At 54.6% G+C, this 27,892-nt stretch overlaps 13 protein-coding genes across 13 annotated transcripts in view; 9 read left to right on the top strand and 4 right to left on the bottom strand.

Annotated features, from left to right (window-relative positions):
- Positions 1–701: 701 nt before the first annotated feature.
- LAESUDRAFT_756067 (alpha/beta-hydrolase) lies at positions 702–1,783 on the top strand (the record flags this gene model as incomplete). The annotated part of the gene is made up of 6 exons (XM_040912120.1): positions 702–729; positions 797–823; positions 884–1,005; positions 1,078–1,398; positions 1,464–1,643; positions 1,709–1,783. 6 exons carry the CDS (start codon positions 702–704, stop codon positions 1,781–1,783), a joined length of 753 nt encoding a protein of 250 aa, XP_040767577.1.
- A 1,759-nt stretch (positions 1,784–3,542) lies between these two features.
- LAESUDRAFT_796156 (uncharacterized protein) lies at positions 3,543–6,261 on the top strand (the record flags this gene model as incomplete). The annotated part of the gene is made up of 4 exons (XM_040913975.1): positions 3,543–3,807; positions 4,042–4,188; positions 4,239–5,167; positions 5,222–6,261. 4 exons carry the CDS (start codon positions 3,543–3,545, stop codon positions 6,041–6,043), a joined length of 2,163 nt encoding a protein of 720 aa, XP_040767576.1. The 3' UTR covers positions 6,044–6,261.
- A 343-nt stretch (positions 6,262–6,604) lies between these two features.
- LAESUDRAFT_711732 (uncharacterized protein) lies at positions 6,605–7,031 on the bottom strand (the record flags this gene model as incomplete). Its single annotated transcript, XM_040906861.1, has 2 exons — positions 6,605–6,630; positions 6,671–7,031. The coding sequence occupies 2 exons, from the start codon at positions 7,029–7,031 to the stop codon at positions 6,605–6,607; spliced, it is 387 nt and encodes a 128-aa protein (XP_040767575.1).
- Positions 7,032–7,294: 263 nt separating this feature from the next.
- On the top strand, positions 7,295–9,885 carry LAESUDRAFT_694280 (ATP-dependent RNA helicase ded-1; the record flags this gene model as incomplete). Its single annotated transcript, XM_040906190.1, has 4 exons — positions 7,295–7,340; positions 7,395–7,491; positions 7,549–8,041; positions 8,102–9,885. 4 exons carry the CDS (start codon positions 7,295–7,297, stop codon positions 9,395–9,397), a joined length of 1,932 nt encoding a protein of 643 aa, XP_040767574.1. The 3' UTR covers positions 9,398–9,885.
- A 110-nt stretch (positions 9,886–9,995) lies between these two features.
- LAESUDRAFT_741531 (uncharacterized protein) lies at positions 9,996–11,969 on the top strand. The gene is made up of 3 exons (XM_040911144.1): positions 9,996–10,109; positions 10,174–11,116; positions 11,171–11,969. Exons 2-3 carry the CDS (start codon positions 10,198–10,200, stop codon positions 11,959–11,961), a joined length of 1,710 nt encoding a protein of 569 aa, XP_040767573.1. The 5' UTR covers positions 9,996–10,109; positions 10,174–10,197; the 3' UTR covers positions 11,962–11,969.
- Positions 11,970–12,700: 731 nt separating this feature from the next.
- LAESUDRAFT_711730 (uncharacterized protein) lies at positions 12,701–14,256 on the top strand (the record flags this gene model as incomplete). Its single annotated transcript, XM_040906860.1, has 5 exons — positions 12,701–13,459; positions 13,530–13,760; positions 13,823–13,913; positions 13,968–14,014; positions 14,071–14,256. 5 exons carry the CDS (start codon positions 12,701–12,703, stop codon positions 14,254–14,256), a joined length of 1,314 nt encoding a protein of 437 aa, XP_040767572.1.
- Positions 14,257–15,235: 979 nt separating this feature from the next.
- Positions 15,236–17,462, bottom strand: LAESUDRAFT_721985 (uncharacterized protein). Its single transcript, XM_040908109.1, has 7 exons — positions 17,415–17,462; positions 16,804–17,353; positions 16,709–16,750; positions 16,616–16,657; positions 16,501–16,563; positions 16,384–16,451; positions 15,236–16,327 (listed from the first exon to the last, which is right to left on the bottom strand). Exons 2-7 carry the CDS (start codon positions 17,326–17,328, stop codon positions 15,460–15,462), a joined length of 1,608 nt encoding a protein of 535 aa, XP_040767571.1. The 5' UTR covers positions 17,329–17,353; positions 17,415–17,462; the 3' UTR covers positions 15,236–15,459.
- Positions 17,463–17,614: 152 nt separating this feature from the next.
- On the top strand, positions 17,615–21,255 carry LAESUDRAFT_461612 (uncharacterized protein). Its single transcript, XM_040902566.1, has 4 exons — positions 17,615–19,238; positions 19,293–19,809; positions 19,863–20,918; positions 20,989–21,255. The coding sequence occupies exons 1-4, from the start codon at positions 17,717–17,719 to the stop codon at positions 21,179–21,181; spliced, it is 3,288 nt and encodes a 1,095-aa protein (XP_040767570.1). The 5' UTR covers positions 17,615–17,716; the 3' UTR covers positions 21,182–21,255.
- Positions 21,122–22,557, bottom strand: LAESUDRAFT_721983 (uncharacterized protein). Its single transcript, XM_040908108.1, has 5 exons — positions 22,245–22,557; positions 22,017–22,178; positions 21,871–21,967; positions 21,732–21,809; positions 21,122–21,666 (listed from the first exon to the last, which is right to left on the bottom strand). The coding sequence occupies exons 1-5, from the start codon at positions 22,443–22,445 to the stop codon at positions 21,329–21,331; spliced, it is 876 nt and encodes a 291-aa protein (XP_040767569.1). The 5' UTR covers positions 22,446–22,557; the 3' UTR covers positions 21,122–21,328.
- Positions 22,558–22,648: 91 nt separating this feature from the next.
- On the top strand, positions 22,649–23,240 carry LAESUDRAFT_721982 (uncharacterized protein). Its single transcript, XM_040908107.1, has 2 exons — positions 22,649–22,725; positions 22,783–23,240. Exon 2 carries the CDS (start codon positions 22,849–22,851, stop codon positions 23,047–23,049), a length of 201 nt encoding a protein of 66 aa, XP_040767568.1. The 5' UTR covers positions 22,649–22,725; positions 22,783–22,848; the 3' UTR covers positions 23,050–23,240.
- A 737-nt stretch (positions 23,241–23,977) lies between these two features.
- Positions 23,978–25,068, top strand: LAESUDRAFT_645564 (uncharacterized protein; the record flags this gene model as incomplete). The annotated part of the gene is made up of 3 exons (XM_040903922.1): positions 23,978–24,112; positions 24,164–24,926; positions 24,986–25,068. 3 exons carry the CDS (start codon positions 23,978–23,980, stop codon positions 25,066–25,068), a joined length of 981 nt encoding a protein of 326 aa, XP_040767567.1.
- A 150-nt stretch (positions 25,069–25,218) lies between these two features.
- On the bottom strand, positions 25,219–26,928 carry LAESUDRAFT_645420 (argininosuccinate synthetase; the record flags this gene model as incomplete). The annotated part of the gene is made up of 9 exons (XM_040903914.1): positions 25,219–25,291; positions 25,347–25,447; positions 25,504–26,162; positions 26,216–26,325; positions 26,374–26,456; positions 26,510–26,575; positions 26,635–26,694; positions 26,746–26,825; positions 26,880–26,928. The coding sequence occupies 9 exons, from the start codon at positions 26,926–26,928 to the stop codon at positions 25,219–25,221; spliced, it is 1,281 nt and encodes a 426-aa protein (XP_040767566.1).
- A 455-nt stretch (positions 26,929–27,383) lies between these two features.
- The window catches only part of LAESUDRAFT_734918 (uncharacterized protein), a gene marked incomplete at both ends in the record, with an annotated part of 2,967 nt that continues 2,458 nt past the window's right edge, over positions 27,384–27,892 (top strand). Inside the window, 5 exons of the mRNA XM_040910551.1 lie at positions 27,384–27,411; positions 27,465–27,491; positions 27,561–27,682; positions 27,737–27,775; positions 27,817–27,885. Coding sequence (XP_040767565.1) covers positions 27,384–27,411; positions 27,465–27,491; positions 27,561–27,682; positions 27,737–27,775; positions 27,817–27,885 — 285 coding nt within the window. The remainder of the gene's footprint in view (positions 27,412–27,464; positions 27,492–27,560; positions 27,683–27,736; positions 27,776–27,816; positions 27,886–27,892) is intronic.

Raw genomic sequence — 27,892 nt, 5'->3', positions numbered from 1 at the left:
TTGGGGCGTACGATCCTGCTGTCCACTGTGTAGAAAATATGTGCTGACTTGTATATGAGAGCCTGTGTATCACTGAACGATCTTCCTACTGGCATCAGGCCATCTCATATTGCTTGTCCACCACCAGTCTCAGATGAGAAAGCCTGGAATGGGAAAGGTTAAGCTTCCGCTCAAGTCTTCCTTGCGTCCTCCTATGCCGCAAGTTGGTGAGATAAACCGCAGTTCTAGCATTAATGAATGACTTCGCCGGGTTCCTACTACAGTTGCCACTACCTTGGGAGGAAGTCCAACCAATTGGAGCCTGTGAACACAACCACTGGCATGTGAGCGAATCGATCCGAACTTTGTACCTCCGATGACCTCAACTTCATGGGGATCCATCTCAGCTCGCTCTGCATTACATTCCCGCCGAGATGTCATCTGTGTCTCAAGGACATAGTGCATATACATCAACTGCATCGACTCTCGAACATGCGAAGTGTAATTCAGCACCTTTTCACGAGGCTCTTTACAGCGGCACTGAAAGAGCTATTACTCAGAGGATGGTTCTCCCCGTGACGCAATCGCACCGATTACACGGCGATCTTGGCGTGGCACATTTATAGACCGGAGCGAAAGGTATAAATCTTGAGGGAAACCCTCCCACATGCAGCGACCGACGTTACACACAGCTTACACCCAACCAACGTGAATTGATCATCATGAGCCTTTGCGAACACTGTGTTTCCGGTGAGTTCCGTCCTTGAGCCTCCGTATAATTGCAAGCTGACGATCGTCCGCTCTCCGATCTACATAGGCGTGCGCCATGAGGGCACCCCCGAGGGTGAGCTAATACTTGAGCTTGAGGTGCTGATCTGCGTGCTGATCAGAGTTCGATGCGCAGGCAAGTTCGAGGAGATCGCGGGCGTGAGCTGCTACGTCGCGACTCCCTCGGGTGACTATGCCAAGGAGAAGGTGATCTTATACCTCACAGACATCTTCGGTGTGGAGTTGCCCAATCACCAGGTGTGTCCGAGTGAGAGTGCGCCCCTCTCGACTACCAGTCTGACCATGTTCTCTATCTGCACACCATTATAGTTCCTCGCGGATGACTATGCTCGCAACGGGTTGAAGGTCGTCATTCCAGACATCCTGAACAAGGACCCGGCACCCGCGGATGCGCTTGATCCCGGCTCGACCTGGGACTTCATGCCCTGGCTGGGAAGGCACGGCATGGAGACTGTCCATCCCGTCCTCGACAAGGTCATCCCTGCCCTCAAGGTGACCGGGGTGCAGAAGATCGCCGTGCTCGGGTACTGCTATGGTGCGCGCCCGGCATTCGACCTCGCGTTCAAGAATACTGTCTCGGTCGTGGCGGTGTCGCACCCGAGTCTCCTGCAGGTCCCTGCTGATCTCGAGGTTCGCCGAGTCGAATCCTGTTTGCAGCATAGACGGATCTGATGTGCCATGATGTGTGTCCGCAGAAATACTCCGCTGAGTCCAAGGCGCCGCTCCTGATCAACAGTTGCGAGGTCGACCAGATGTTCCCGAAGGAATCGCAGGCTAAGGCCGACGAGATTCTCGGTGGCGGCAAGTTCGCGCCTGGGTATGTGAGGACTTACTGGGAAGGATGCACTCACGGCTTTTCCGTGCGAGGCGACATGGTACGTACCATCTACTCACTTTTCCCACGTACCAATGGTGAACTTTGCTATTTGCTACCCGACAGAGTGACCCGAAGGTGAAGGCGGGCAAGGAGGGAGCGTTCAAGGCGACCGTCGAGTTCCTCAAGAAACATTTGTAATGGATACCCTACTGAACCGAAAGTGGTATTAGGTTCGTGTGTGTCTTCAAGAATGTATGCGTTGTACAGGATTGGGGCAGCGAAAAGATGTCATTCAGGACGAAGTGAGGATGTGCGACGCAAGCGATCGACGCATTGATGGTCTGTCGATGACACATCTACGATGGAAATCTCCGTTGGGATCACCGCGCTGATGGCAACGCATGAAGCAAGCGAGAGGGCGGGATGCCGGAGAATGGTCACTGCAAATTCCGATCGGATAGAAGTGTGTAATCGCGGACCACAGTACCAAGTGGGGCCAACACAGACATCCAGCGGTGTATGCGTGCGAACCCTCTTCAGTGATTGCCGTGTTCTCAATCGTGAGCCTTTATTGCGTTAGGCGTATTTCATGAGGAGGGCGGGAGGAGGGGGCATATACTTCACCGCGTCTTCCATAAGCCTCGCTGAACTTCAACAGGCAAACCGAGCAAGTTAGATGCATTGACTGCTATGTTGTTGAAATCCTAAGGAGACCACTCGAAGGTGAAAAATAGTTCTATTTCTGCCTGATGTATTCTGACCATACCTATCAAACCACCTAGTTTATCTGTAAAGCAGGATCCTTTCAGATTGATCATGCTCGTCATAATTGTTGTACCATACAGCTGTATGGCGAATGACTCTGCATGCAACGATCCAGGGTCGTGAGTCTCAGACATCGCAAGTAAAGACCCAGCTTCTGCAAAGGCTCTAGGGCTTCGATCAGCATGGGACTACAGGCCATGCCCTAGCGAGATACTGTCCACGAAGGCGGCCCTCGATAAGGTCCGCTCACTGAGGGCAAGCAGTGTGAATTCGAGGGTTGCTGCTGTAAGATCGCCGCCACTAGTGCTACAGGGCGGGCCCCTCGGTATTGATGATCCCCGCTTCAAGGCTCAATGTTTTCTTCCGATCAATCGCTGTCCCATACCGTACAGAGCCGAATCCAAAGCCCCGTTTTTGATCAATAGCTGTGAGATCGACGAGGTGTTCACGAAGAAATTTCAAGGTCAAGGCCGACGAGATTTTGAGAAGTGGCCGGTTCGTGCCCGGATACAGAGGACTTGCTGGGAAGGGTGCGCGCATGGATTCACTGTACAAGGCTACATGGCGAGTCTAGCGGTATGCTAACGGTGTACTTGTCCTCTCAGGACGACTTGAAGGCGAAGGGGGAAGGGGGTTGAAGGAAGGGGCTTCAAGCCACCATTAAGTTTCTTCACAGATACCTGTGACTGGAGGATGTAATGAGCTGCAACTTAGATTGTCAGAAGATCATAGAAACAAAGTACGTATTATGTCTTAGCAATGCGTGTGCCAGCAGCACCATGGACGTCGTAATACAATGATGCGTAAAATCTTTCCGGGCAGTCACAAACGATGATCGTGATTTCGAGCCAAGACCGTCTGATATATATCTATGCAGACTAACGTTGAGGTGCTCTCGTGCTCTTTTCTCTACGCGTCTCAGGCTATTGCAGAGCTTTCTCAGGCCTCTCTACATCGATTTCCTCTGCTATAGGTATACATAGCCATGACATACTGCGGCAGGCACGAGACCGGCCATCGCTCGCTTGCAGTGCATCATGATTTCAGTGGTGTATGCGGTTTCACTCAAATGATCGCGATGCTTCTTGTTCTCAGCTATTATCCGCACACAAACGCCTGCTCGACACGACACCAATAGAGTCTGTATGATTGCTCCCTCACAGCTGTGATGGCAGACGAATACGCGTATGAGATGCCAAGTTCTTGGAGGTCGCTCGCAAGCGCCGCGTCGAGGCAGATCAAGACCTACGTCTCCCAGAAGGAATTTAGACGAGCGTCTCCTTCCAGCAGGGGCATTATCGGTGACGAGGGTAGCTCAAGGAAACAGTCATGGACACAATGGGCTGGGCAGAAGTTGCGGCAGGTGCAAGGTGAAAACACGGGCGTGGAGCAGGTGTTGCTGTTTCCCGGATGGGCCGCGAGGAGGTTCCACGAGCCTTCAAACAGCGTTATGGAAGGTCAGTAAATCTCACGTAGGAATTCGGAGGCACAGACGGGCTGCAGCCGATGGTCTCTGCGCAGCGACAGATAGTTGCTGGCATGATCTTGAGTTCGTCATTGGATTGTCATCTGTGCACTTGTGATAGTTTCTGCCACTAGCTTAGTGCCCCTGTGCCGGAACTATGCATCTCGAGCTTGATTCTTGAAGCAGAGTACAGGTCCCTTTGCCTCAATCTTAATCATGCATTGAGTGGACCGTATATGCTGGATTCTCACTGCGCGCGAATTCACAGATGCACCATTTGAGATAGAAGTCTATATATCGGGCTACGCTTCGCGGGCAAGCGGGCCTGGTTTCAATACGCGTTCTGGAAGAGCGTTTCTCAAAGTCGCAACCAGTACGTCTGTCCTATGTCCTTATCGCGCATGTGATAACGAAAAGCCATAGGTTTCGCGGCGATTCCGAAGCTTGCGATGCAAGCCAGTCAGGGTAATGGACAGTCTGGATGGACACAGAACACCCCACTAAGCAAGTCTACGGAAGACCTCCTCGCGAACATACAGCTACCTGTCAAACCTGAAGAGACGGACGAGAATGCGGAAGCCGAGGCACTGGAGAAACAGCTCCACGACCTCCGTTTGGATCCCTCAAGCACCACAGAGACGGAGTCGCTCGCGTCTTCCTCGGGCACTTCTTCCATGGACTCGGAATCCCCGTCTAGTCCGGCAATTTCAATGACAGGTCCTGGTGCACACTTCGGCGCACTATCTCCTTTAATTCAAAGATGGAATAGGAACCTCGAAACACGCTTGCACCCATTTTGGAATTGCACATCACTGTCTGCCCGGACAGTGCGAGTCTCACTTTATGCCACAGATCCCTCACTGTATCAGCCGGAAGACCAGAGGACGAGCGGAGATTATATCACACACCAGCCGCTGATGCGACGCGACGTGGTCACTGGGCCGGACGGCTCGTTCCAGATGAAGTTCCATGTCTCATGGGAGACACTATGTCTGCATCCTGAAGGTGTCCACGTAGCATTCGGCGACAGACGGCTGGAGCAAGATCTATTTGTGGTCGCTGAGTTGATGGCACTTCCACCTCGGCCACCACCCAATACCACACCCTATCAACCACCTCCTCAGTATTCGCCCTCGCCGTCCGCATCCTCATCGATACCAGTCCCTCTTACATCTTCAAGAGTGAGGGTAATTTCGGATATCGATGATACAGTGAAGCTGGCCAGCGTGCTGAGCGGAGCTCGCGCAGTGTTCCAAACCGTCTTTGTGAAGGATCTGGATCAGAGCATCATTCCCGGCATGGCGGACTGGTATATGAAGATGTGGAGACGCGGCGTACGGTTCCATTATGTTGTAAGCATTTCGTGAACCAGCTTCATGTCGAGGCTAGTCTGATGATGCATCCAGTCGAATGGGCCATTTGAGCTGTTACCGATCATCAACCAATTCTTCCAATTGAGCCATCTTCCGCCGGGTTCAATCAAGCTGCGGTCATACGGAGGCCGCTCGTTATTCACAGGCCTTCTCTCCGCTCCAGCCGCTCGTAAACGCGCTGCAGTAGTTGAGGTGCTGGATAACTTCCCTGACGGACAATTCATAACAGTCGGGGACTCGGGAGAACAGGACCTGGAGCTCTATGCTGATATTGCACGCGAGCGCCCTAGACAGATCATAGCGATCTTTATCAGAGACGTTATGGTGGACAGCGACTTGCCACCTCTGGATGACCCCACAGGTACAAAAGCGCTTGTGCGGAAAGTGCAGCGTCAGAACACATCTTCCTCCGCATCCTTGATGCCAGTACGCTCCACAGCAAGGAAGAACTCCCTATCTAGACCCATGACTCGTTCTGTATCAGAGCAGCAAAGTGTCTCGGCCCCGCGGACTCCAAAGAGGACGCACTCGTATAGCGAAGTACCACTGGATGATCATGAGGCATCACTTCGTCTTTTCAACTCGACATCAATGGCCGCATCGCCTATCAACGAGGAGCCCGAGGATTTCTATCCCGAGTCCCTTCCGCCTCTCGCTAACGAGCAGCAGTTCGGCGAGTTCGATTCGGATCCAAGACCATACCTTACCGAAGCAGAACGCAGACGGGAAGAACTGCAGAGACGTGTATGGATTGCGCGTGGTGCTGTCCCAGCCCACATTTCTTTGCGTGTGTTCAGACACCCACAAGAATGTGTAGAAGCCATGAGTATCCTTGATGGTCTGCAGGTAGGATGAGGGGGCGGTGGTTCACTGTAGTAGTCGCACTTGTATCCGGCAAAAGACTACTGCAGACATAACATGCGAGAGCACAGAAACATAATTACAACACGATAATGGGTATAAATTATGCAGGTTGTCCATCTGACATTTTCTCCTCTACCTGCACATGTTTCGCGGCCGCCATCCGTTGGAGGGCAGCATCAATCGCGTTCAACATGTCCCGAAGTTCCTTCATGTCGACGTTAGCAGGATGTCTACATTATGCAAACCGTTATACATGCCTTACTGTCCGGTTCAAATGACAGCCCCACTTGAACAGCATTTCTGGCTTCGTGGAATTTGTTCAAACCCAGCAATGCCTTCGCTTGCCGGTAGTGACCTTTACTCCAAGGTCGTCTGATTTGTATGACAAGCTCGGCATCCACAAGGGCATTGATGTAGTCTCCCGCCTCCAAGAATGCAGCGGAGCGGTTCGAAAGAATAGTAGAGAGCTCTTCTCGCATTATCTGCTGTGCCTCCCAAGGTGGACGCTGCGCGGCTATATTCGCTGCCATAGAATACCGCTGGATTGCCTTGTCATGCATTCCGGCCTTGAACAACGCCTAGACAGAGCGTCAGGCTCGTATGAATGTTGTGACTAACAGTGCCATACATTTCCTTCTTCCTTGGTGTTGTTGATAGCTGCCGACAGCGGCTTGCTAATGACCTGGGGCGGAGGTGGACAACGGAGGTTCGGGTTGGCCTGCAGCGTACGTGACAGTCGGTTCAGATTAGTGTAATCGACGTCGCACTCTGCGCACTTCTCGAGAGAGTGCTTCCCGCATAGCGCAGACGCGTTCTCTGGAGGTCCGAGGGCGATGTCGACTGGGCGAAAGCTCGCTTCGATTAGGGCCTGCATGACCGGGTCGGGCTGACGCATCACGATCTGTGGTTGCTGCTGTGGAGGAGGGCCATGTGTGTGGCCTGGATGTTGTCCTGGGGCATGCGTGTGCGAGTGCGACATGTCTGGGAAATGGGCACGACGTCCGCAACGCGTCGGGAGCGATGAGGTCCTCTGGCGGACGGAGGCTGAGTGGCGTGCCACGTCCCCGGTGACTTACCAAATATGGTACACAGCTTAGTCATCCCGCGATTCCGTTACAAACCCAGAACGGGGCCGCAATTTTTCTTCCATCGCCTTTCTGGTGAACCATCATCTCGTCTCAAACGTTTTAGAGAACACTCGTCTTCCGACTCAAAGTACTCTTTCGTTCGAACTCGCTTAATATGACCAATGGAATTGTAAACGGTACTGGGCTAGAGAGTGAGTTTGGTGAGTCTTTCAGACCCACAGGATGCGCTGGCAAGGTACTAACCCCTCCTCCAGCTTCTCTCGGTGTCAACGGTACAAAATCAGCATATGTTCCTCCGCATATGAGGAACACGCAGCGGGCTGCGTCTTCTCCCGCGGTTCCTACCAACGGGTGAGTAAATTTCGTGATCTGCATGTCCATGATTGTCGTACTGATTATTGCTCACAGGAACGGCTGGACTGACTCCCGCTCTCCCACTCCTTCATCCCGCGGCGGTTTCGGTGGTAGCAGGGGTGGCTACGGTGATAAAGGCTCTGGCGGGCACGTTCGCAATGAGCGATGGGGAGGAGATCGCGCATCGAGCAACTGGTCGTCAGGGCGCGGCGACGGTGCGCCTCGTGAAAATCTTGGTTACGGCGTGTGGAAGGATGGCGTGCACATCCCTGGTGCTCGCAACGTGCGTATGGAAAAGGAGCTTTTCGGTGATGAAGACGACCCGTCTAAACAGCACACCGGCATCAATTTCGAGAAATACGACGATATCCCCGTGGAGGCTACTGGTGCCGACGTACCAGAGCCCGTGAATGCATTCACGTGCCCACCGTTAGACCCTGTTCTCCTGGAGAACATTGGCTACGCTCATTACGCTACCCCGACGCCGGTACAAAAGTATTCGATACCTATTGTTGCAGCCGGCAGAGACCTCATGGCCTGTGCTCAGGTAAGCAGTGGCTGTTTATTCATGCTCGTCAATGGTGTACTCACGCATCTATGTTCATAGACTGGTTCTGGGAAAACAGGCGGTTTCTTATTCCCCATTCTATCGGCTTCGTTCACTAATGGACCACGGCCCCCTACGGCTGACGCTGTGAGCGGTGGATACGGCCGCGCTCGCAAGGCCTATCCCACCGCCCTTATCCTCGCCCCGACTCGTGAACTGGTCAGCCAGATTCACGAAGAAGCTCGCAAGTTTTGCTATCGCTCCTGGGTTCGTCCCGCTGTGGTGTATGGTGGTGCCGATATCAGTCAGCAGCTGCGCCAAATCGAGCGTGGCTGTGACCTCCTTAGCGCCACCCCTGGCCGCTTGGTGGACCTCATTGAACGTGGGCGCATCAGCCTTGCAAACATCCAATATCTCGTGCTGGATGAGGCCGATCGTATGCTGGACATGGGTTTCGAGCCTCAAATCCGCAGGATCGTGCAGGGTGAAGACATGCCTGGCGTACAGGAACGCCAGACATTGATGTTCAGTGCGACGTTCCCGCGCGACATCCAGATGCTTGCAAGGGATTTCATGAAGGACTACGTTTTCCTCTCTGTGGGCCGTGTCGGTTCGACTTCGGAGAACATCACGCAGAAGGTCGAATACGTTGAGGACGCCGAGAAGCGCTCAGTCCTTCTTGATGTTCTCTCCGCGCACGAATCTGGACTGACGCTGGTCTTCGTCGAGACAAAGCGGATGGCAGATATGTTATCCGATTTCTTGTTGGCGAACCACCTTCCTGCAACATCTATCCACGGCGATCGTACTCAGCGAGAGCGTGAGACGGCACTGCAGACTTTCCGTACCGGCCGTACCCCGATTTTGGTTGCCACTGCCGTTGCTGCTCGTGGTCTCGATATTCCGAACGTCACTCACGTCATCAACTACGATCTGCCATCCGACATCGACGACTATGTCCACCGTATCGGCCGTACTGGCCGTGCAGGAAACGTTGGCATCGCCACCGCGTTCTTCAACCGCGGCAACCGCAACATGGTCCGGGACCTTCTTGAACTGCTGCGTGAGGCAAATCAGGAGATCCCTGCCTGGCTTGAGACGGTCGCTCATGAAAGCTCCTTCGGCGGCGGCAGCGTGCGTGGTGGCCGTGGTGGTCGTGGCAGAGGAGGAGGCCGCACGCAATCTACCCGTGACTTCCGCCCTGCTGGTGGAGGTGCAGGTGGCTATGGTGGCCGTAGCGGAGGCGCTGGCTACAGTGGTGGCAGCCCGCAGTACGGCGGCTATGGCGGAGGTGGAGGCTATGGCGGAGGCAGCTACGGCGGCAGCGGAGGCGCAGGCGGAGGCAGCTGGTGGTAGATGATCCACTGATCGAACGCCAATGTCCACTCCAACCATGCTTCCACTTCGAACTCAATTCTTCGCTCTCCATGCCCTATGTGATCCGTCGGACTCTTCACATCCCCATTATGCCCGCTTCCCTATGACACAAGAAAAACTTCCAATTTCCAACGGTCGTCGCTCTATACCGTTTCTCCCCCTCGTGAACTTTGCGCTGCTCTCACATCATTGTGGTTTTCGTCTCGTTGCATAACTGCTCATGGTCTATTGTAGGGCCCTACCTAATCATCGTCTGTTTTCATAGTCGGGCGCGCGCGCGCCCTCTTCGCTTACGCATCATATCCCATAGACGAGGGGCCATCCTCCAGCATGAGCAGATCTTTGTCGGTCTTCGTTTCGCGATACCCTACTCATTGCGACGCGCAGGTCGTACATTTTATAGATTAGCATCACGAGACAATCTGTTAGAGCATCGCACATCTTGTAACGTAGTCATAGTCTAGCATATCTCTCTATCAATGACATTTTTATAGCTGTATAGATCCATATTGCGGAGCTCCCGCGAGTGGACTACCATCCGAGGGTAACCCGCCAGTGGCTGATGCTGGTAAGCCGACCAATCACGCGCACCACTCATCCTCTCTTACTACCACTCCCTTTCACGGACTGCGTGGCGCCTTTCGCACCGAGATAGTTGACCAATACCGCGTATATTCACCACGGAGACCACGTCAGCCACGGTTCTCCTAATTAAGTCATCTCACAAAGAGTCTAACGACCTTTCTTTCCTATAGCCACCACAGTCACTACTGCAAGTCATGTATCGACCACTTTCCCCAATATTTGACGTGCCAGAATTCCCGACGTTCCGGAGAGTGAAGCCACTACCCAAACGCAGACGGACTTCGGGGACGTCGTCGTTGCATGATGCCGCGGGGAATCCACTGCCCATCGTCCCCACAATGCTTGACGCAGGCGCGGACGAGCTGACTGTGCACACGAATGCCATGACTGCGCAGATGGCCCTTCAGTCGTACTACATGCCCGCGCTCGGCGCTATGCAGGACTTCTTCAAGAGCGGGCTGGCATCAGCGATGTCTGCACCGATCGATCTCGGAGGGGGGTCTTTTGGCGCAGGGGATTTTCGCGGGGCACACGACGAGGAAGCGGGGGAGGGCGAGTATGTCGACCACTTGCAGCAGCCCGGGAACACAAAGAAGAGAAAGGTACCCACGAACATGTCCGGGTCGGCTCATGGACACGACATCAGCTCAGGCACCGCTGGAGCGGAGGACGAGCCTGTGGGCCGTGGGATCCCTGCGAACGGACGTGCGGGACGGGAGCACGACCCTGCGAACGCTCGCACATCGCTGGCCTCTACAGGGTGGACAGTGCAGAAGAAGGACAAGCTCCCTCGGGCGACACGCGCGGGCCTGAAGCACAAGGAGATGCTGAAATCCCGGAAACGACAGCTGGCCGCCGTCCTGGGAGCACTGTCCCAGGGTGACACACTGGCCCTTGACCAGGCCCTCTCGGCTAGCTACCCCTTTGCCCGCACAGGCATGAGCGGTGATCCGAAAGACGCCCCGCCGCTTAGAGTCCGACTGTCTCGGAGAAGGAGTGCCCGCCTGGCGCGCGCATTCAAAGCCTTCAAAGCATCACTGCCGCCTACACTACAGGAATCACGGTCACTCGTCGTACCTTCCACGGAGTTCACGTTTGAGTGCCGTAGCGCCAGTGAGTGGATGTGCAATATCAGGAGTACGCTCTTCTGAACAGGTTGCGCCTCAGCGTCGGACCGCCTTATTGCGACGAGAGAAGAAGTTGCGGTCTTGCATGCACGCTTCGAGCAGGAGCTTGAGAGGCAAGCGACCAAGGCAGCGGAGGCAGCGAAGCAGGCCGAGAATGCGCTAAATGGACCCTCTGCGAAGCGCACGGACCGCTCGAAGCAGAAGGGCAATAACACGGTGCGTGGCTCAGAGCACAAGGTGGAAACTGCAGCGCACCCATCACAGGCAACGAAGGATCGTGGCGGCAAGAAGAAGAAACGGTCAGCTCTTGCGAACGCTTCCAACCCTCACCACTTGAAGAACTACGTTCCCTCACGCCTTCCTAATTCTGGGCATGCTAATTCCGCGCAGGCCGTTCAGAATGCCCAGAACCTCCTTAGTCCTCTGCCAATCCGCTTCCTGTCCGCCGATATTCCTCCACGACGCCGGAAGAAGTCTGACCGGGCTGTCATTCCTGTGTCGACTCTCGCGAACCCTGCGGACGAGTGGATATGCCCTTTCTGCGAGTACGGTTTGTTCTATGGTGACGAGGCAGAATACAGGAGTGCTGTCAGGAATCGCAAGAAAATATTGCTGAGACGTCGGCGGGCGCGCGAGCGAGCTGCCGCTGCTGCGAGCGGCGCTGCTTCTGTGAAGCCGTCAGAGAAGGACGTCCCTGCGTCTGACGATGCCCACACCGGATATGAAGCTTCTGTCGGGAACAGCGGAGCGCTTGCCGCTGGCAAGCAGGCGAAGATGAAGGAGGAGCGGGACCGGGGCGGGGCTGAGATCACACAAGTAGCACTAGGATAATAACGGATAGTGCAGCACGGATCTGCACTGTATCACGCACATTATCATACGCCTGGCATGTAATGGTCGCAGCCTGCACAGGGCTAGAATACGAGATCACTGGTGGACTTACACGGCTGCTTCGGACATGCGAAGGGAATCAAGATGCACCTTCAGATTGACTTTTGTCACGTGCGTCAGTGAGCCACTGGGAGCTTCTCCGATTCTCTGTGTTTGAATCCAACACAGCGCAGGACTCGCTTCGCTGATCGTCAGTCGAGCACGTCTTCATTTCCGGCATCGTGTTGACGTTGGTCGCGCTGTCTGGTGCTCTGAGCAAGTTGTGCAGCGGCGGTCGGCAGAGCGCGCGACATAGAGGGTTCAGCCGATTTCCGCGGCAGGCAAAGTGGCAGGAGGGTGAATTATCAAGTGTCACACCTTACGGCAAAGCGTAGGGCAGTATTCGCGAGCCAGGCAGGCTGGAGGTGGTCAGCACAGCAGAGCCGTCCTTTGAGCATGTAAGTTCCTTTTCGTTCTGTCCGCGTGCGGTCCTGGACTCGGTAGATCTGCCGATCGGCGTCGCTGGTCTGATTCACAATCAGTTTCGCGCTGTTCCCCGCCTCTGCGTCGCCAGATGTGTTGGCGGCCTTTCTCCCTTGTCTGTAGACGCATCCATTCCTTTCTCTGACCCATCTCTTTGCTGCTCTTCCCCGTCGCCTTCCAGCGATATAAATGGTGTACTCTGCTCGTATTCCCCCTAATGCCTCCCTATTTTCCTCTCGATCGCCAACCACTCACGGCACCAATTTTTACTGCTCTTGCTCAGCCCGCTCACCGCAGTCCGACGCCCGTTAGTTCTTACACATCACTCGACCACGCGCTGGGTCCCGCAGGCGCTCGTGAGAGTAACCATCCTCTACACGAACCACCACCTCCCGCGGGCCACCTCCCGCCAAACCATATGGCCTCCGACGGTCGATACGTTTATTCTGCCCCCCAGGAGGTCGCTGCCTCGCCCTACGGCTATGCGCCTTATCCGGCGCCTCCGTACGATCCCGCCCATTACGCCCAGAGCATGCCGCGCCAGCCCATCCGCTCGGCCTCAACTCAGGCCCACTCCCCACATCCGCCGCCCCAGCCGTACAGCGCGTCGCAGCAGTCATACCCTCCTCAACCGCCATATGGGCCGCCGCCTTACGCAGTAGCCCCACACCCTACGGGCCCGTGGAGTCACGAGGCTTGGGCACATTATCCACATCCATATCCTGCTCCCCATCCGCCCCAGCCGCCAGATCAAAACCCTTCTTATCCTCCAAATGGCGCGAGGGCTGATGCGCCTCCCGTCGATCATCGCGCATATCAGGCAGGACCTTCGCGGCCCGAGCCCCATCGCACAGATGAGCGACCGTCGCGTCCGGTGGAAGCGGCGCCTCAATCTAAAGTACGTAAAACTAAGGAGAACGAGCCGCCCGCTCCGGCACCTCCGCGCTCGCCTCCTCTAGGGCTCGATCTTACAAAGGTACTTTTATATCTCGTCGGGCCACTCATCAACGAGAGCTAATCTCGCGTGCGCGATGCATTCCGTACAGTTAATGGAACAGTACCGCGTTGTTTTGGACTCCTCAGCGACGCTACTCAATGATAACTCTTCGCGGACATCGATACCTCTCGAGGCTGCCGAGGCTATGATGCAGGCCGCCCGATTTGGTTTCCAGGCACTAGAGTCGGCCAGTAAACGCGTGACGCAGGCCGATATCTCGCGCTCACCCAGTGAACGCACACCAGAAGAAGCCGACTCTGCTGCGCCAAAGCCGCGACCGGTCAGTTGGCAACCATCTTGATACGATCCCACTTTGTCTTATGCTCTATTCTGGCTTCTCAGCAACCGTCTGAGGCACAGCCCAATCCTGAGGGACAGACTTGCCTAGGATGTCATGCAACCTCTACACCTGAGTGGCGACGAGGACCAATGGGTGAGTCGGTCACCAGGGGCAAGTCGTATAATCAGGCTGAGTTTGCGCATGTAGGTCCGCGCACTCTCTGTAACGCCTGTGGGCTCGTGTATGCAAAACTCGTGAGTTCCGATCTCGAGTCTGGGCCAGCAGTCGCTGGAACCGTCTGATGTCACAGATCAAGAAAAGAAACCGTGACCCTGCTCGCGCGCGAAGTTCGTACCTCGGCGGGAATTCGGGCAGCCAAGGAGGCAACGATGATTCTGCTCCAGCCTCCAGCGGCGAAGGCGGCAGCGATGACGAGGGCTCGCTTGTCTCACAAGACCGACGGAGCGAGGGTGGTTTCCACGGTGGACGAAATTGATATTACGTAGGGCATCCAGACTGTCTCTTTTCGGGTTATAGACTCGGCTGCACTCCCCTTCGGCTTGCTTCGTCTTCGTCCGTCTCCTTATCTTGTTGCCTGGTCGTGTGTTCTGTAAACATAGGGAATTTTCGTGCGTTCTCCATGTCACTTGATTCCCATAGTATGTCGCCGAGCTGATTATCGTCCCCACCATCACCAGGCCGCTTCTTCATCCTGTCCGTTTAGGACTGCTCCGTGCATGCCCGTGCTCGTGTCTGGTGCTCAGTCCGTGTCCCAAACGCTTTCACGCTTTTTGTTTCACCGGACCGCCTGATCTCCGTGGGGCTAGCGTGTATATCCCATTTATCGCCGCTCAGGTTTATGGATTGCCGCACCAAGTCACATATGCTCGCTGCACATTTCCACGCCCATTCTTCTATGCTCTCCTAATCCGGCCACAATTCTCTCATTCTCCCGACCGTCGGCGCTCCCTCAACAATCGGTGGACAATAAAAAAGCCGCTCTCATTCAAAGCGCAGTAGGTCGAGCCCGCTCTGCTTATGTAGTCATTAAATATTGTATCTTTCGTAGGCGCAGTACCGAACGGTCATGCTCTGGCGGACGCCATCCTAATAAATACCCGGTGTGTATACTGGTTCCGGGATGAGCTTGATGCAGGAAACGGTCCCTGAGTGATGTTAATCCGTCCCTTGCACACTTGACAACTGCTGTCGGTCGTCTGTCCGTCGGCAGAGGCCTGAATTATTCTCCTCATACCCGATGTTTAGCCAGCCAGGATGTGCGCGATCGGTGCGGATCTCTCGTGCTTCCTGGGAAGAATGCGCTTCCGCAGAATATCAGACGGCAACTTCCTACTTGTTCTCCTACCCATGGGAGTTCCAGAAGCAGCTTCGCGACGTCGGGAAGCGTCATCTGTTTAGGTAACTAAATAGCGCCTTCTGATTGATGCATCGGCATTGTTACGACGGTGGAAACAATACCGGTGAAATATTGAATATGAAGAATACACGACATTGTTTCCGTGCTTTAGCTATACACATGATGATTAATGCGGAGGTCTGTATGTACACGCAGAGCCGTATAAATAATTATACTCCTTGGGAGCTGCATACCAGAACAATCACGTCTGACACCGTAGAACAGGCCTATGGACGACTAGAACCATCATAGTAGTCAGGGTTGAAAACGTCCGTCTCACTCTCACCACTCATCGTCGGATGCGGAGCGGTCCGCCATCGCTGCCCAGACCTCTGACTCGCTTGTATCGTATTCCTCGTCTTCGCCCTCTGGCACCAGCTTATACGCCGACACATTCCCGCGCGGGTTCACAATAATGTTCCATCTCTCCGGGCGCTCGTACATGTCCGCGGATATCCAGTCCATGAAGATCTCCCCGGACTCGTCGCCGGTGTGCAGGCGGATGTTCCACCCGAGGTACACTGTGGTGCCGGTTTCCTCCAGGACCGCGGTCAGTCCTGCTGCGTGCGTATACCCCATCGCGAAGAGTTCGATCATCTGGGGCGTCGCTCCTCGACGGAGCATTGCGAGGTCGTCGTCGCTCAGGTGGTCCATATACTCGACGTCCTCGTCTCGGGCGGATGACCTGGGCGGCGCCCACCGCGGCTGGACGTACCGTCCCTCGTATTGCTCTTCGTCTTCTTGCGTTCCATAGCCGTCGGCCGACCAGTCGTCATCATCATCGTCGTCGTCGTCGTAATCCTCCTGGTCTTCCTCTTCCTCATCGCTCTCGAAGAAATCCTCGAACTGAGCGAAGGCATCCGGGTGAAAGAATATACCCGCCCATGGGTCGTCTTCTGGAGGAGGTGTAGGCAGACGCGGAGCGCCCGGTGGGGTTCTCGCCTCTCCAAGCACAGACGTAATAGACTTCACGAGGAACAAAGGTATCGGCCGACCCTCCACTGCGGTGCGGCAGCATGGACAGGTCTTCCTGCGATATAGGAGAGACTCGGGATCGTTATCATCGTGCATGTCGTCATCTCCAGTGGGGGCAGAGCGGAACCATTCCTGCAGACACCGCTGACAAAGAACATGTCCGCAAGGAGATAGTCTGCAACCGTGAAAGCAGGATTAGTAGATGGTCACTGTGAAGGATTTGTCACAGACCCATGCGGTCTCGAAAGGAGGTCCATACAAATCTGACAAGTCAGATTAGTCTCGATGTTGCTCACTAGCTGCACGGCTAATCAGCAGAGAAATTCGTTCGAGGATACGGCCACTGACCTCTTCCGACTTCTTGTGTTGAGTCTGAAGTCTCTCCGCTTCCTTGACGTGGTCTTTGTGGATCTATTAACGGATGAGGAGATCCGAAAACCGCACGATAACGTGTATTGCACACCTTGACAGAATTGACGAGCTCTTTCTTCAAATCACTGTTTTCCTGCACAAAACATGAGCGCACTAGCTTGGCAAGCATGCATAAGCGACCGACCTTGCTTAACTTGTGTTGCGCTCTCTTCGATAGGGCCAATTGCTTATAACAAATGAGACCAAGAACCGCACGATACTCATCGACTGTCGACATACCTTCTTCAAGTGCTCGATCTCTTGCTTCAAACGAGAATGTTCAGAATCGTCACATGGGTCCTCTGGTGGATTATCGAGCTCCATGGGTTCTGGAGACGGTAATCTGAGGGACAGGCGATGTTGCGTGTCGCGGGACTTCGATCGCTCTTTCCGTTTGCCCCGACTACTACTCGAGCCACTGTTTCCGCAGAGTCGTAGGATGGTCTCGCTTCCCTCGACAAGCATGGACAACGGTCTGTGTTTACTTCTGGGTTTCCGCTCTCGTTCGGAGCCAGCATCGTCAGCGTGAGTTACTAGGTCGTTGGGTGCTGACGAGGAGGATGCAACGAGAGGTCTCTTCTTCTTCCGACTGCCTGGATCATTGCGCGCCAGAGGAAGCTCCTCAGGTATACGTAAGTCCGGAGAGCGCGACTTGCGCCTTCGTGTCAATGTGCTTGATGCAGTCGGTTGAAGCCTATTCTCCCGCTGTCGACCACTAGCAGTCGGGCGTCGGTGAGTTGATGGTGGTGGCGGCGCGAGAGACATGGCTATATTGCTTGCTTTTTAGGACCTCCAGACAATGTGAGTAAATAAGCAACAGCAAAAATCTCAGCAAAGTGGTTGCTTCTTACTCGCAACACAAGATGACTTTGGCAACGGACGTGACGGTTGAGGACGAGGTGAGGGCAGCCACGAGCAGGCGCCCCGTCGACGTGCATCAGCGTGACTGTCACGTTGGCCACGCGGCTTGACGCGTGTCGTCACAGATCACGGACGCGATCATCCCCGCGCGGTACGCGACTCTCGCATCACGTTCTTCTTTACGTCCAGACGCGCAGAATTCTCATCTAACGTGGCGCTCTCGCTGCGTGCGGCCAATCTACAAGACAGCATCGACGGCATTGGCGAGTGCGCCGGACAGACCGCATCGTCCATGGAGGAAGCCATGGATAGCTTGCGACACGCCGGGGAAGACTTGTTCTCGTCGCAGGAGCTCCGCATGAAAGAGCGTCCCACGCGATCCTCGGGCACGTTATTCGTGGATCTCGGCAGTGACTTCGGGCCTTGCCAGGCAAATTCCGCAAAGCCAAAATTGAACACCGGCAACCGTGCACATAAAGACGCGATGCTGGGGACGCGTTCAAGCACAAAAAAGAACCTGACTAGCAGCGGAGACGAGCTTGACTTCCTCTCGCCCGACCGGCGACAAGCTGCCTCTGCGAATAAGAAGTCGAGCGGAGGCCGTAGCATGGCAGGCGCTGTGGAATACGAGAAGGAGGGGCAAAGGGACAAGCCGGACAAGATTTTTGTCAATGGAGAGTATCACGACATCAATCCCGACTTTCCTCCCGATCGAAAGCTCCCCTCATTCAAAAAGAAGACCGCTGGCAATAGGGACTCGCACCACAGCGAGTCGTCGTTGAACTCCCCCGCTCAGGTGCGAACTAGGTCGGCCACGTCTCGCGCTGCTTCCTCGACACCGTCGTCGCCTCCTGTCGCCTCCTCTTCGCGGCTGGCGCCGAGACTCGCGTATTCAGGCACGCGAAATGACACCATAGACGGGGGCACTTGTGGCGGCCAGCGCAAGGGACGGCAGAAGAAGCAGCCTCCTCTTCATGAACCCAGCAATCGTAAAGGCGCGCATACACCCATCTCCGTGGGGTCTGACGTCGAAGACGTGTTCGACACGCCGCGCGCAAAGGCGGCTCGGCGTCCCAAGCCGCGTCCAACATTCAAGGGCTCCAATGCGGAGAACGATGATGGATCAGAGGAGGAACATCCAAAGAATAACATGAAGCGAGGGAAGCATTTCAGACCTCTGGAGGAGTTTCCACATATGTCCCCGCTCAGGAACGAAAACGCTCCCGAGAAGACGAAAGGCAACGGAACGGCCAAGGATGAGGAAGATCCCATTGCAGCACTATCTCCTCTATCATCTCAAGCACGAGAACAGCATGCCACTGTTAAGGCAGCTACTAAGCTAAAGCTCCCCCAGGCATTTCCGATGCTGTCGCCCCTCTCATCGCCTGTCAGAAAGGACCATGGTAGGAAATCTCAGGTCAGCAGTGAGCGACAGGGGTCATTATCTCAAGGCAGCCGCTCGAGCAAGGGAAAAGAGCGCGCTGGCATGTTATCATCTACTGAAAGCGAGGACGATGAGGATGCTTATGCGCACTCAAAGTCTGGATATAAAGTCAGACCCTTCCCTATGGAGACACAAGTGCTCGAGGGCATCGGACATTCCCCTGGCAAACGCGGATCAGGCGAGGATAGCGGTGATGAAGATCTTGGGGTACCGAGGCGGGAGCGGAAGAAGAGACGTTCTGAGGAGAGCGAGTTGTGCGTAGCCTTACACCACATGCACGTTGTTGAACACTGCCGCTCAACACATCGCGACAGCCTGGCCACGAACATTGGTGCTAACAAATCATCGGAACTCAACGAAGACGATCTATGTCAGTTCAACACCCTATCTTGCTTCGACTGCAACTAATTTGTGCGATTTGCAGTGTACCTGAACTCAGCCGTTGACCCATCCACTCTATGTCCATGGTGCGACGAACCTCTGCCCTCCGCTCCAACTCCGCATCTCCTGGCGCTCATCGCGACCGCCCGCGAGGCGTCCTGGCCGGATCCGCGTCCGACAAACTGCCTCGGGTTACGTGCTGACTTGGGCCTGTTCGTCGATGTCTGCCAGCGCCATGAATTCGAGAACCACCATGTGCCGCTTGCGCGGCGGCGCGGATGGCCGACGGGAATCGACTGGGATGGTCTGTCTGCACGTGTGCAGGCGCTCCAGCCATGGTTGCAGGAGATCGTAGACGACGTGGACGAGGATTTCCAATTGGGCGCAGAGAAGGAGGATGAATCGGATGAACGTAGTGATGGCGACAAGTGGAATGACCGACCTAGAAAGGGCAGCGTGTTTTGGAGGGATGTGGTGACAAGGATCAAGAAGAAAGGCTCAAGGCAGCTGGCTGGCGTCGCGGGACAGTTTGCGAGCTTCAACAAAACTCAGCCTGGCTAGTGAGCATCATACATACCTCAATTTTGCTACTTTCTAATTCAGACTTTGACAGTTATGGCGAATTAGGATATGTGATTATCCACCAGACGATCTACAACCTCTTTCCGCCCTCTTCTTTCGACCCGCACTCCACCCTACCGTTAACTCCGACCGACTTCATCCAACTCGTCCTAGCGCCAGAGGCCGCCGTGTCGCTCGTCATGCACGACATGGACCAGACTCGCGAACAGGCAATTGCCACGCTTCACGAGAGCGCCGAGTACGGCGTCGCTATGTTTCCGGATGACCATCCGGACGGAGAGGATGTCGTCGGCGCTGGGGAGCAGATCATTATGCGGCGGGCGCAGCGGAGGAGGAAGGAATTGGAGGAGGAGGAGAAGATGGAGGAGATGTGGAGCACGCCAGAACCGCCGCCGGAGCAGCTGCGCAAGGGAAGGTGGAAAACTAGGCCCAAGAAGATGGCAGCGGAGGATGAGAATAGCGATGTCGAGACCAGCGATGCACCGAGTCTGGCGAAGGGTAAGGGCAAGACGAAGTTATCACGAGACAGAGTGAAGTCTTCCCGGGCTAGGACGGAGCTCAGAAACAACGTAATTGTGCTGATTGACGATGAGGATCCCGGTTCCATGCGAAAGAAGGGTCAATTTCAGGAGGCTGTGAAGTCATCAAGAACAAGGTCGAAAGCGCGTAGTGTTGCGCCGCCTTCCGACATGGACATAGCTTTCTGCGAGGACGGATCCAAGGAAGGTGGTCCGAACAAGCCAACAAGAAGATCTAAGCCCAGGAGGAAAGGCCGTGCTCCTGACACGAATCAAGAGAGGCAGTCACAGAGGGAGAAGGAGAACCTGCCCACGAGCGATAGCGCTGACTCGGATGCACGGAGAGTAGAATATCCGGACATGAAGCGAATGGCGTCGCCGGAGCTCCGGTTTGGTAGAGACGGGAATGTGCATCCCTCGCAGGGCTCGGAGATCGTTGAGCAGGATGCGACGCCAAAGGCCCAAAAGCTTTCTCAAGCGTCGTCGCAGTCATCCACTGGTGCAGCCGTCGGTGTTAGCCAGCGATCGATGCATCCTCTGTTGAGAGCGCGAGCGATGCATGCTCAATCGTGAGTAGACCTTGCATGCCATAAAGGGAACCTGACTCACTGTGCGTTCATTATGTACTACTGCTCTCAGGGACGAAAACCTCAGTCAAGAGCGTATGAAGGACAATTCTGCGGATACTTCTGACAATGACAATCGCGTCGGATTCAACGGTTCTGTTCGTCAATGCAACATCCGCGCTCGAGGGCGTACGAAGAAGGATTCCGAGTCTTTCAGATGGCTTTTGGAAAGCTCGAGTCCAGCGTCGTCACAAGAGACGCGGTAAAGCGCTGCACGTTCTTTCATACATATCGCTGGATGTGCACGATGGGCGACTGCTCGGCACTGATGGCTCTCCTAAGTTATGCATATCTTGCTGTGACTTTGGCCTTCCACTCTGCATCATGCCAATAATGATTCACTAAGTTATACTTTACACTGTCTTCTTCTCTACTCCCTCAATAGCCTCTTCCGCAGCCGATGCTGTCATTGTTCCTGGTGTTTTCGTACTTTCCTTTGCAATGGCCAAAGTATTCTTGTCCACTGCAACGTCCGTGCCATCCAGGCGTCGCACAGGCTGTGTATCCTCCCAACCAGGCAGCGGCTTGCCTTTTGACGTCTCGACGCGGGCGAAGAACTCAGGGCTCAGGAAGCCGTTCTCATCGCCCTCGGTGAGCACGACGCCGTTAGCAGAAAGATAAAACTTGATGCCGGCATCGAGCGCTTTTTGCACGTCGACGTAGATCAGGAGCTGAGACGAAGCGCGCATTCCTGTATGATACAAGTAAGTTAGAGGACATCTCGACAGCAAGAGGCAGTCACGGATGTTGGCTTACCGCTGATCACTCCTGATCCAGGGACGCCTTGGGCGAGATGGATGTGGTTTCGATTCATCTTCGATAGACCCTGTGAACCTGACGATACGTTCATTATGAATTATGAATATGCAAATGTACGATGCGTCTGAACGCTCACGAATATACTCCCATGCCTTCGTTGATGTGCCATGCACGGCGATTCCAGTAGAGATGTCCGCTGGGGAGTTTATCGGTTGCAGATCCAGAGCTACCGACTGAAAAGTCCATTCAGCTGCGCTGAGTAGGCGCATGAAATCGACGTACTTTGATAGAATGGCCCTGGTTGGCCCTAATCCACCAGATTCCTTCTGGGGAATCCGAGCTCCGGTCCGGTTCAGAAAGCAGATTATATCTGTTCTTATTGTCATTCTTCACGATCTCTTGTAACATCTCGAAGTTCAAATCTTTCATTTTAGGGCGCTTCAGCTACTTCGAAATCGTGCCCGGAGTCATTCATGTGTAGCATTACCTTGGAGAGGTAGGTAGGCGTACCAGGTCATCAACACGTACATAGCCATCTGACCGCATCACTAGTCCCTCCGACTTGGCACCGTGTCGTAACATCCAGGACAGAGTCTTAGACATGCGTGTTTCTGGGGAATCTCTGGGGTGTCCTCTGAGCTTGGCCGATCCACCGTGAGCGCGATGCTTCTTCTCTCGTTTCTCCGTCTGTGCCTCTTCGCTTTGGTCCATTTTGGTATGATATCGCGGGGCAGTAGTTACTCTGAATGACCTTCTGACGCTGATAGGATGTCTGAGAAAGAGCAGCTGAGGTCTTAGGCGTCTGACCGCAATTCTGAGCAGCATCGAAGCATCGCGCGTGATAAAGCGTGATCCTTTCGATCGTATACGCCGTGACGCGACGCGTCATGATGTGACATGCTTGCTTGTGACTGCACCACCGCCACTGCTACGTTGTGTGCTAGTGGAATCAAAGTAGGACAACCTTTCTTAAGATCAACAAGTTCTGTAGGTGTGTAGTACTACCAATTTGGCGACATCGTGACTAACCCTCGTGCAACTGTAACAGATACACGGGTGAATCATTCAGGACCCAACCCAACGTTCATCCCGATATCAGGCTCGCACAGTCCAAATGGATACAATGCCACTCCCTCCTACAGAACAACTAGAATCTTCCCCTAATGCCCCTGCTGAGTTGACAGCACCTGGACCTCGACCGCATCTTCTAAGCATCTTTCACGAACTATTACTACAAATACTCGAGCATATTGATGTGCCTGATGTGCTTTCCGTTCGCCAGGTCAGTGTTTACATGTTGACAATCAGTGCTTAGTCGAACGTAACTATCAATCCTGCGCAATGCGACGAATAGCAGTGCAAGTCGCTTGCCTCGCCGTGGCTGAGTTGATGTAATGCGGATGAGACGCGTATTCGTTCGCGTACCTCATAAAGTTGAAGGTGCCACGTTGCTCCGATGTGCACTTAATGATCATGTCAAAGGATATGTAATGCTACGAGTAGCTGGAATCTCCTTTCAAACAGAACATCATATGCATTCTAGGCCGGGATTATGCTGCAACTGATCACAGAGCTGCAGGAGCCTGCATAACCTCACTCGTGATCGTCTACTTTGGCTGTCCCTCCTTCAGTCTCAGCGACAGCATCTCCCTCTACCCTTCCCGTTCTCTCGTAATCCAACCACGGCTGCTCTTCCACTCTCTGACGCCGAACTAGAACGTTTAGTGATCTCAATCAACCATACTGATGCATCCTGGAAACATGCGAGACGTCCGCTTTTGCTTCAGTCTCCATCGGCGCCAGCGGGGGCGAAGTCTTCAGTCGACCGTGATACATCGAAGACATTTTTGGCATTGAACACTTTCCTTGATCGCTGGCTGCTCTGTGTATATCACGAGCGACTCCTCCAATTGTGGGACCTGCAACCCGGCAACGCACTGTCCGCTGGTGTGAGAAACGAGGATGCCAAGAGACCCAAAATATTATGTCATACCACCGATACACTCCCAGGCACGGACCTACTCTCATCATCCTGTGCGGCCATGGACGATGCCGACAATTCTTTGATCATTGCTGTCACTTCGTAAGAAAAGCCCTATATATTCCTCTGCGATGAATCCTCACGCTTCTTTCGCAGAGTCGGCGGATGCATCTTCCTGCGTGTAGCGCTGCCCGACTGGAACGATTCAGGAACATTCCATGCCAGCTTTGAAGTTCTTCAGACGTTGCAGATGCCTACTCAGATGTTGTTCGTCCGTGCGCTGCACACGAAGGGAAGGCTGGCATTCTTTTCGTGCTCTAATTTGTTCGCTCTTCTCAACTGGGAGACCGGAATGCGTTGGATAATAGATATAGCCGAGCTAGATGAAGAAGAGATAGTGAGCGTTTTTGCTCCTGCCATCATTCGATAGGCTCATTGCCCCTCATAGTGGAATGGAATAATTGGGGCAAAGTTCATTACCCACCGCCACATCCTATGCATCAAGTCCCATGCGGTCGAGCTATTAACATTGCCCTGTCTCCAGACCAACGCAGAATGCCATGCAAAGTCACCTAGCGCCAACATGAGTTGCACGTCAACCGACAATCATTTTCGTGTACAGGTCATCGCCCATACGTTCTCCCAGACAACCTTCCGCGGGTCGTCCTTCTCTGCACCCACGGACCTTTATGTATCCGGCACAGACGAGTCACTCGCGACTGTCTTCTTCCTCGCATACGACGTCCTGCGCGGGCTATTCCACTACCGCGTCTCGCTGATGCTCCCTCCCGACTCTGCCTCTAACAACTTGCCCCCGCACATGTCCGTCCGCCTCGTGGCCGCGCATCAGATGGCCATGCCCATCAGCTCTGCGGGGAGTGGCGCACGGATACCGAGGAGTGGCTTCGGTCCCGGCGCCCGAGGGTTCGTTTCCACGTGCGCCCTTGGATCCACGGGTAGGCGCGGCGTATGGATTGAGCGCAGACGAGGCAGCGTGAGGAGGGGCGTGGTGGGGTTCAGCGCTTTGATCGAACTTCTCGAGGAAGAGCCGGAATCAGAGAAGGCGCCGGAGCAGCAGGCCGGTGATGAGTTGCTAACGGCGGCCACAGGAGAATCGGACGATGAAGCAGAGGTCGACTGGTGGGATAGTGCCAATTGCCGTGCGATAGAGGGATCGACGATCTACGAGGTCAACTCTTACGACCTGCGCGGTACGTGAACTCAGCTGTGAAGCATATACGTCTGACCGTACCTAACGGTCGTTTCTCAGACGATATCACTCATTGTGCGTTCTCCGAAGCAGCAGGACGAGTCGTTCTTGGAACAAGGAACGGAGATATTCAATATCTTTGAACGGACTCTCTGCTCTGCCCGCATTATTCTGTTTCTGAAAGCAGTGGATCGTTACTCCTATATGCAATACCTACGTTACCGAACACGTAGCAACATATATCACAGCACATTTTAGTAGAACCGCCCTGAACGCAAGTCACTGGGACGTGCTTAGACGCGGGTGCCGTAGACATCCTTAGGCTCAATGCCGGCTTGACCCTTGCGGATGTTGGCCTGCGCCCATCTATCAACACAGAGTCAGCACTGAATGAGCGCACACTTCTGAAGGTAGATCGCACTTTCTGATACGAATGGACTCAATCTGGATGAAACCCGTCGCATCGGTCGGCTCGAAGCCGCCGAGCTCATCCATCGAGGACTCCTTCTCATCATAAAGACCCTGTGGTAGGAGAGCATGAGCGACAGGATCTCGTATAGACGGCTCAGCCAACAAACCTCTTCTGACGACCGGCCCTCCACGACGACGTTACCCTTGTACAGCTTGAGGCGGACGACGCCATTCACGGTTCGCTGACTGCTCGGGATCGAGCTCACCACGAACTCGCGCTCGGGTGTGAACCAGTGTCCGTTGTACAGGATACGGCTCAGCTCGACGGTCACGAACTGATCGCGAAGCGCACGGACGTTGCGGTCGAGCGTGAGGCCCTCGATGTCCATGTGCGCGGCGCGAAGGATCGTCGCCGCAGGCGACTCGTAGCACCCGCGCGACTTGACGCCGATGAAGCGGTTCTCGACGATGTCGATACGCCCGACGCCGTGCTTGCGCGCGAGCGCGTTCAGCGCGACGAAGATCTCCACCGCGTCCGTGTACTCCTTCTTCTGCGCGGGGACGGTGACGTTGACTGGGAGGCCGCGCTCGAATTGGATCGAGATGCGCTCGGGCACGTCGGGAGCGTTCTCTGGCGCGGTGGTGAGCTTCCACATGTCCGCCGGGGGCGTGATGTTGGGGTCCTCAAGGATGCCGGCCTCGTAGGAGATGTGGAACAGGTTCTCGTCGGTGGACCATGGCTTGGCGGCGGTCTGCTGGACGGGGATCTTCTTCTCTGCTGCGTAGGTGAGCAGTGCCTGGCGGCCCGCGAATCGGTGGTAGAACTCTGAGACGAGGCATCAGTATCGTGACGGACAAAGGGTGCCAGGAATAGCATACCAGGGATGCGCCAAGGTGCGATCACCTTGATGTCGGGCTTCAAGCCGTAGAAGGCGAGTTCGAAACGAACTTGGTCGTTGCCCTTGCCAGTGCAGCCGTGCGAGACGAAACTGCGTTCCGATCGGTATGAGCCTTGAAGCAGCGCACTGAGGACTTACTCGCAGCCCTCCCTGTCAGCAATGGCCATCATTCCGCGAGCGATCACTGGGCGAGCGAGAGACGTTCCGAGGAGGTAGACGTTCTGAGAATCGCAAAATCAATTTCAGCAGCAGTTTTGAGTACGAGTGCAGCAACCTCATAGATGCAGTTTGCCTGCACTGCAGGATAAATGAGTTCCGTCACAAACTCGCGCTTCAAGTCCTGCGAGGTTCAAAGGGATCTGATCAACTCGCTGCTTTTGGAGATCCAGATTGGATTACCTCAAGGAAGAACTTCTTCGCGCCGACTGCAAGTGCCTTCTTGCGTGCCGCCTCAAAGTCCTTGAAAGGAATTCAACAACAACTCTATCCTAAGCTTTACCGCGCATTTACCTCCTCCTGGCCTACGTCGGCCATGAATGCATAGACCTCATAGCCTTGTTCGATCAACCAAGCAAGGATGCACGAGGTGTCTGACTCAAAAGCTCGACTGATCCATCGAACAGACGTGTTCTTGAGTTACGTACCAAGACCTCCGGAGTAGGCGAGTAAGACACGACCCATCGAGGCGGACATGATGCTGAGCAGGAGGTTGAAAGCGGAAAACGACCTTGGATGACTCGGAGGAGCGTTCGAGTTCCGCCAAATTGACTAGATCTTTGCACGTGGAGATAAGATAAGATCGAGGTCGCGACGACACGGGTCATGTGATCGTAAAACGCTCGTGAAGGGCCACTCGACCTCAACGGCCGGAGCGCGCTCCGGGGCGGCTGTAGGTACGATTGAAAGTCATTCTTGCTGAGCACTGAGCAACCCGCCGAATGCGTTCGTCATCTCGGCATGCTTACGTGTATACAATCGGCAGCAGAAGTTCGTATCCTCGCGGGCCGCAGATCGATTGACTTACCGATCTGAGACAATGCGTGAGCGCTCTGGTGAAGATTTAAGTCGATGAACAAGTGCGCATCTGCGCCAGCCACCAAGCTCATATTTCTCGACCGTATAGCATTTGTCTCCCCCCGCTGCCTATCATGAGTCTCTGCGACGATTGCTTCAAAGGTATGTGGTGCAATTTCCATCAAAACATTGGCTGATTGCATAATGATCGACAGGTGTCCGTCACGAGGGAGAGCCGACGGGTAAGTCGCCTCGGCCTCGTACTTATTGCACTCCATTCGAGCCAAAGCTGACTGTGTGGTGCATTCCAGGAAAGATAGAGCAAATTGGGGGCGTCGAGTGCTATGTAGCGACCCCGGAAGGCAATTACTCGAAGGACAAAGTCCTGCTCTTCCTCACAGACGTCTTTGGCATCCCGCTCGTCAATAACAAGGTACGCATGCTATATATCAAACGTAATCATATCTTGACCTCGCCGAATATCCAGCTCCTCGCGGGTGACTTTGCCCGCAACGGCATCAAGGTGGTCATGCCCGACATATCCTCGCGGGCGACCCCATCCCCGAGGACGCATTGACCTCTCCCACGTTCGACAGGGTCAAGTGGTTCTCGGGCCATGGCGTCGAGACCTGGCAGGTGCCCG

The sequence above is a fragment of the Laetiporus sulphureus genome (assembly GCF_001632365.1).
Source record: "Laetiporus sulphureus 93-53 unplaced genomic scaffold LAESUscaffold_6, whole genome shotgun sequence".
NCBI lineage: Eukaryota > Fungi > Basidiomycota > Agaricomycetes > Polyporales > Laetiporaceae > Laetiporus > Laetiporus sulphureus.
This window is presented reverse-complemented; position numbering and strand designations above follow the sequence as displayed.